General features: G+C 38.3%; 1 protein-coding gene across 4 annotated transcripts in view; it reads left to right on the top strand.

Annotated features, from left to right (window-relative positions):
- Positions 1–7083, top strand: part of UBXN8 (UBX domain protein 8) — a 29572-nt gene extending 22489 nt beyond the window's left edge. For all 4 annotated transcript variants that reach the window (XM_049631658.1, XM_049631659.1, XM_049631657.1 and 1 more), the window contains 2 exons: positions 2346–2420; positions 4771–7083. In XM_049631658.1, the coding sequence (XP_049487615.1) occupies positions 2346–2420; positions 4771–4938 (243 nt within the window). In that variant the 3' untranslated portion in view covers positions 4939–7083. The remainder of the gene's footprint in view (positions 1–2345; positions 2421–4770) is intronic.
- Positions 7084–7474: the final 391 nt, after the last annotated feature.

Below are 7474 nucleotides of genomic sequence, written 5' to 3'. Positions count from 1 at the left end.
CCCAGGCTCCGAGCCATCAGCCCAGAGCCTGACGCGGGGCTCGAACTCACGGACCGCGAGATCGTGACCTGGCTGAAGTCGGACGCTCAACCGACTGCGCCACCCAGGCGCCCCTACTCTGGTTTTAAAACACATGACATTAGGGGTGTCTGGGTGGCTCAGTCAGTTGAATGTCTGACTTCGGCTCAGGTCACGATCTTACAGTTCGTGAGTTGAATGAGCCCCACGTTGGGCTCTGTGCTGACAGCTCAGAGCCTGGAGCCTGTTTCAGATTCTGTGTCTCTTGCTCTCTGCCCCTCCCCCACTCATGCTCTGCCTCTCAAAAATAAACAAATGTTAAAAAAAAAAAAAGTGTCAACTTTCCAAACAAACTCCCATCCTTTTTCTGTCTGCAACTATTTTCATTATTGTAAACTACCTTTCATTTTAAGGAGTCCCTGGGAATTAAATTTTGTTTATTGCTGCTACTTTTTCTTTTTAAGATTTTTTTTTTTTTTAAAGTAATCTCTACACCCAACTTGGGGCTTGAACTCACCACTCAGAGATCAAGATTCACACACTCCACTGACTGAGCCAGCCAGGTGCCCCTGCTGCCGCTTTTAATTTAGCTTTCATTTAACAATCTGTGTTTGGCATTGTGATTTACTTTCCAATTTGGATTGTGTCCCATGTCTTTTACCCATTCATATGTCAATCCTCTATGCTGTCAGTAATATTAGGAGAAACAGCACAACCAATTTTCATAGTAATTGTAATAACAAAACAGTTGCTAGATTTTCAAACAATGATAGTTAATTTCTCTCGAGTATCTAAACATAATGGAAAATATTAACTTATATATATTATATATATATAATTTTTATTTTGAGAGAGAGGGACAGAGAGAGGAAAAAGAGAATCCCAAGCAAGCACTGTCAAACTGGAGCCTGATATGTGGCTGTGAGACCCTGACCTGAACTAAAAAAGTTAGATGCTTAAAAAGAAACAAAAAAAAAAGTTAGATGCTTAACCTACTAAACCAGCCAGGCGCCCCTTTAATTCAGTATATTTGAAACCCTAGTTTCTCATAAAGAATTTGGCTTTAATTCTGCTTTCAGATCATTAGGCTTTGAACAAAACCTCACTGCAAAAGTTAAATTTTGTCATTTCTAAAAATAAGCAAAATTGACTTTAAATCTGTGATTCAGCTGTTTTGTGATTTTTTTGGTGTGTTATTATAAAACTATTCATTAGTAGAAGTACAACAGAGCTCAGCATTGCACTGATTTGGATATGAATCAAATACCTTATCTACTTGAATGGAAATATTTTCTAACATGGCTTTCCTGAAGGGGGTAGGTGCTGCTGTAAAACCACCATTTCTATATCTTACGATGCCTGCATAACTCCCAGGACAGTTATGATAATGTTAGCCATAAGAAAGGGTTTCCTGGAGCACCTGGGGTGGCTCAGTCGGTTAAGCATCCGACTTTGGTTTGGGTTATGATCTCGCAGTTCGTGAGTTTGGGCCCTGCATCAGGCTCTCTGTTGTCAGCTTGGAGCCAGTTTCAGATCATCTGTCCTCCTCTCTTTGCACCTTCCCCCACATCTCTCCCAAAATAAACATTAAAATAGTAATAATAATAATAATAATAATAATAATAAATTTTAAAAAAGAAAGGGTTTCCTGACTGGTAAATAATGCCCATCAGAATAAATTATTAATTCTTCATCTTTTTTTTTTTTTAATGTCTTATAATATTAACTGGTAGTTTGCAAGGTCTTTTTAGCTATTTTACTGTTTTATCAAAGGGAAACTGATGGGGAAACAATACGTAAAGCAGATGGAGCAGGAGCTCCTCCAGGAGAGGAGGTCTCCTAGAGTTTCCAGCATCCAGGACCAACTCCACGCCTGTCTGTCACTTGCTTGGAGGACACAGGCATGGCGCACAGCTTATGATGATAGAGTAACTTGGGACACTTGTTTCCTTGCAACCCGGTGTTTTTCTTGTCTGTAGACTCTAAGGTGGACTGGATCTTCTTGGTTTGGTAGATGAATCTTGAAGCCCCTGTGCAACCTTGATATTATCTGGACAGACAGAAGCATCTAGTCTCTGTTGTCCTTGCCAGAAGGCTGTGTCATTGATCTCAATCAAGAGGAAGATGTTCTCTTCCATTTCAGAAGACATTTTTATGTTTCAGGTGAATTTTATCTGGACCTTCACGTTGATCTACTGCTCTCAGAGCTAAATGCCTATAAAACCCCATACAGCTTTTTAGAATTACGGATGTTTCATAGGAGTAGTATTTTGGAATTGCAGAGCACGCTGGATTGGAATTCTTATTTGAACATTTTTATTCCTCAGGTAGTTGCTGTTGCTCTCCGATGTCCAAGTGGGAGGGTCCTGAGAAGAAGGTTTTTTAAGTCTTGCAGTTCACAGGTGAGAAAATTCATATTTTGAGAAATGTTTTTGTTGAATTTGACAATAGTTTTCTCCCATGCAGTGGGGGAGATATTACCACTCCCTTGTCTGGTGCTCCCTTCAGGTAAGGGTAAAGGGCATTTATACATACTCTGTGTTGTGGAAATTTGGATAATTAAGCATGCTGGATCTTTTTTCAGTTTTTTTTTTCCCCCAGTTCTTTTCCTATTTTTTATTTGTTGTTTTTTAATTAATTACATTTTCACAGCTTGGTAGATAATGTGCTTTAATATCCTTCAGAAGCAGACAGTATTAACTTTGTTCCCATTTTCCCTGATAGATGATTAACTTAAGCCCTATTGCTTAGATGTAATTTTCAGATCATTCTTTAGGGCTTATTTCCTTTTGTTCCAATGGATTTTTTTTTTCTCTTAAAAACAATGCTGTGTTCATTAGCAATAATTTGGAAAACATAGAAAAGTAGAGAGGAAAAAAGGCTTGATCTATAGTCTAATGCCAAGGTCAGTTGCTAATATTTTGGTGTATTTCTACTTTTAAGTGCATTTAAACATATAATTATGCACTGTATTGAAATATATCTAGTTTTCTATCCTGATTGCATTTAACCTTCTGTGATGAGCAGGCTATGAACCATAATGGAAAATACTGATGGATTCAACTGCATAGAAATGTAACATTCTATAAAGAAAAAATTGTAAAGTTAAAGAAATATTTGGAGAGAATATTTTACATCTATGTATGATAGAGTCATTTCTTTCTTGTTTTTAAAAATTTTTTAACATTTATTCATTTTTGAGAGAGAGAGAGAGAGTGTGTGTAGGGGAGGGGCAGAGAGAGATGGAGACACAGAATCTGAAGCAGGTTCCAGGCTCCACGCTGTCAGGACAGGGCCTGACGTGGGGCTCGAATCCATGAACCATGAGATCATGACCCGAGCCAAAGTTGGACGCTCAACTGACTAAGCCACCCAGGTACCCCTAGAGTCATTTCTTTATAAAGAGCTAAAATACAAATCAAGGAAAAGGTAAACACCTCAGTAGGATGGCAGTTGAAAAAAAAAAAACAAAAACCACTTAGGATTTCCTAAAGAAAAATAAAAGTGACAAATAAAAATAGGGAAAAAATATTTGGCCTTACTTAGAATCAAAGAAGTGTAAATTAAAACGAGACATAATTTTCTACCTATCAGATTGTCAAAGATTAAAAAGAAGAGTAATGTAGGCACCTGGGTGTCTCAGTTGGTTAAGGGGGCAACTCTTGATCTCACGCCTCTTGAGTTTGAGCCCCACATCAGTCTCTGTGCTGACAGCATGGAGCCTGCTTTGGATCCTGTCTCCCTCTCTCTGCCTCTCTCCCACTTGCACTTTCCCAAAAAGTAAATAAATGTCAAAAAAAGAAAAAGAGTAAGCCAGTTGTGGCTAGTGTGTGGAGACAATGGTGATTCTCATTAACTGTTCCTATGACTATAAATTTATAAATTGGGACACTGTTCCTATGAGATAATTTACCCGTGTAACCTTTAAAATAGATCTTTTGTTTCATTAATTTCATTTATGAGAATTTATTCTATAGAAATAAGATAAATGATCAAAGGTATAATGTGGGAATTGGTTGAATTAAGGTCTATCCAAATATTGGAAAATTAGGAAGCTTTATGACTTAGATGTACATTTGTTACATGGAATATCAGTAGGTTCTTGGATGGTGGTTAGCAGGAGAAGTCAGAGATTATCTGTAGTTGCTACTCCAGCTTCCTTCGAGAACATTGTAGTATCCAGGTTTCTTCCTAAAGCAGCAAACTATCCTTTGGCAGGCATTTTTAGGCAATAGTAAGTGGACATTTTGATGGTTACTATGGAAATCCTCATAACAGGAAATGTTTTCAATTTATAGGGGTGGCCCATTGACAATTGGACTATCCTAAGGCAGAGTCCCTAGGGCTTGGATAGGTCTATGGTGACAAAGTTCCTGAGTGATTTTGATGTGGACTATTGGCTTAGGTTTTGATCTAAATAATTTTTTTCCCAAGTGCTAAACTTTTGTTCTCAACTTTTCTATGTTGAATAACCACCCCATTCCTTGTGGTTGGAACTTTCCTAGTTGTTAAATGCCTCTGCTGTCTATAGATGCCTATAGTCCCTAGGCCTTCTCTGAAACTTCCAAAAGGTACTAAGGGTTATTTGCATCTCACAATTCATGGTATGCTATTTTCCTTTAAATTCTAGAAGGTTTTGTTTTATTACTCCTCGGGGCATGATTTAACAATGAAGGAATTGTAAAATATCATGGTAATCTAGAGGGATACAACTGTGCACAGTATTTGATAACTAAACTTTTTATCTTTTAGGTCTTATTTCACTGGATGATGAAAATTGGGTACCACATATCTCTATACAGCCTTTCTACTTCCTTTCCCAGAAGGCCTCTGGAAGTAGAGGAAGGCTGGTCCCTGCAGGACATTGGAATAACTATGGATACTGTACTCAGTGTGGAAGAAAAAGACCAGAGCAACTAATTAAGAAATGAGAATGACCTGTTTTACATAAAATCAGTTATGCCATGATCTTACAGGACAGTAAAGGTTTCACGTTAAAATCATGCCATACCTTGATTGAGCTCAAGGCAATAAACATTTTAATGTTGATATCCTCGGGAATGTATGGACACGAAGGATTAGAAAAGGATTGATCTCTGCATATAATAGTTTTTGGAATGTGCCGTCATAATGTACCATCTGAAAACTAGATAAAAATGTGTACAGTAAGGCACTCCATGATTTGTATTTTTCCTAGCTGACATCATTTATCACTGTGTTGAAAAACAAAATCATATGACTTTGTTTCCTGCCTCTTCAGTCCACCTTGCCATACTGAACATTTCACAATTCAGTCAAACTCTTTAAAATCTATTAGGTAGAAATGTTTGTTCTGCTTTATTTCTAGAAATGAAACTTTAAAGACATTTCAAAGGTCTCTAATGCTTTACAGTTCTTTTTGATATCCAATAAAGGGTTAGTACCCAAAATATATAAAGAACTTATAAACTCAACACCCAAAAAACAAATTATCCAATTAAAAATGGGCAGAAGATATGAACAGACATTTCTCCAAAGAAGACATAGAGACGGCCAACAGACACATGAAAAGATGCTCAACATTACTCATCATCAGGGAAAATGCAAATCGAAACTATAATGAGGTATCACCTCGCTCCTGTCAGAATGGCTAAAATCAATAGTACAGGAAACAGGTTTTGGTGAGGATGTGAAGGGAGGGGAACCCTCTTGCACTGTTGGTGGGAATGCAAACTGGTGCAGCCACTGTGGAAAACCGTGTGGAGGTTCTTCATAACGTTAAAAATTGAACTCTTATGATCCAGTAATCACACTACTAAGTAGGCGAAGAACACAAGAGTACTAATTCAAAGCAATACATGCCCCTGTATGTTTATAGCAGCATTATTGACCATAGCGAAGATACGGAAGCAGCCCAAGTGTCCATCAGTTGATGAACGGATAAAGAAGATGTGGTATACATACACAATGGAATATTATTCAGCCATAAAAAGGAGTGAAATCTTGCCATTTGCAACAACGTGGATGGAGCTAAAGAGTATAATGCTAAGCAAAGTAAGAGAAAGATACCATATTATTTCACTCATGTAGAATTGAAGAAACAAGCAAAGGGAAAAAGACAAACCAAGAAACAGACTCTTAACTATAGAGGACAAACTGACAGTTGCCAGAGGGGAGGTGAGTGGGAGAATGGGTGAACTAGGTGATAGGGATTAAGGAGTGCACTTGTGATGAACACTGGGTGATTAAAAACAAAAAGGTGAAAAAAAGGCTTAAAAAAATAAAGTTCTTTTTGATAGGTATGTTTTGTTTACTTAATCAGTGTCAAGGTTTATTTCATTTCACCTTACATTAAATTGGAACATTTGGAAGTTCTGGGTGGATCAATATTTTTATAAATAAAACAATGGGAAGGTGCCTGGGTGACTCAGTTGAGCGTCCAACTCCTGATTTCAGCTCAGGTCTTGATCCTAGAGTTGTGGGATCGAGCCCTGTGTCAGACTCCATGCTTGCTTATGATTCTCTCCCTCTGTCCTTCTCCCCAACTCATGTTCTCTCTCTAAAAATAAAATAATAGTAAAACAATGAAAACATGAAAATACAGGTGAGCTTTTTTACACTTTTTTAAGTTTACTTCTTTTGAGAGACACAGAGTGAGCAGGGGAGGAGCAGTGAGAGAGGAAGAGAGATCCCAAGCAGGCTCTGCATGGCCAGTGTAGAGCCTGATGGACTCAAACCCATGAATTGTAAGATCATGACCTGCCAAGACCAAGAGTCAGACACTTAACCAGCTGAGCCACCCAGGCGCCCCTGGGTGGGTTTTTTTGTTTGTTTTCATATCTGGTCATTTCATTTTCCTGCAATGGTGTATTCATGTACGATAATACCAAGTTCCACTCTCAAGTGTGGTATAAAAAGCTCCTTGTTCTGGGGAACTTTATTTCAGCTCAGGTCAGGATCTCACAGATGCCCGCGTTGGGCTCTGCCCTGGTGGTGCAGAGTCTGCTTGGGATTCTCTCCCTCTTTCTCTGCCTTAACCCCACTCTCTCTCTCAAAACAAATAAATGAACATTTTAAGAACGTTAACTTGACTCCTCTTGTGTTTTGGCCCCTCTTTAGTGCTCCTTTTACCTTTTCTGTAGAATTTATTACACTGTACTATAGGTATGTTTTTGTTTTCCCAAACAGTTCCTTAAAAGCAAGAATTGTATCTTTTTCTCCCTCCAGAAGTACTTAGTATACAGTATATGCTTAATATATGTTTGAAAAAAATAAGTTGTCTCACCTTTAACATTTTTTTTTTTTTTTGTCTCTGGAATATCCCACACTGAAAACAAAATGAAAAAAGGGGGTGCGCTTGGGTGGCTCAGCCAGTTGAGCATCCGACTTCAGCTCAAGTCATGATCTCATAGCCTGTTACTTTGAGCCCTGTGTGGGGCTCTGTGCTGACAGCTCAGAGCCTGAAGCCTGCTTCAGA

The sequence above is a fragment of the Panthera uncia genome, chromosome B1 (assembly GCF_023721935.1).
Source record: "Panthera uncia isolate 11264 chromosome B1, Puncia_PCG_1.0, whole genome shotgun sequence".
Lineage (NCBI taxonomy): Eukaryota > Metazoa > Chordata > Mammalia > Carnivora > Felidae > Panthera > Panthera uncia.
The sequence above is the reverse complement of the archived record's forward strand: the minus strand, read 5'-3'. Positions and strand labels throughout refer to the sequence as shown.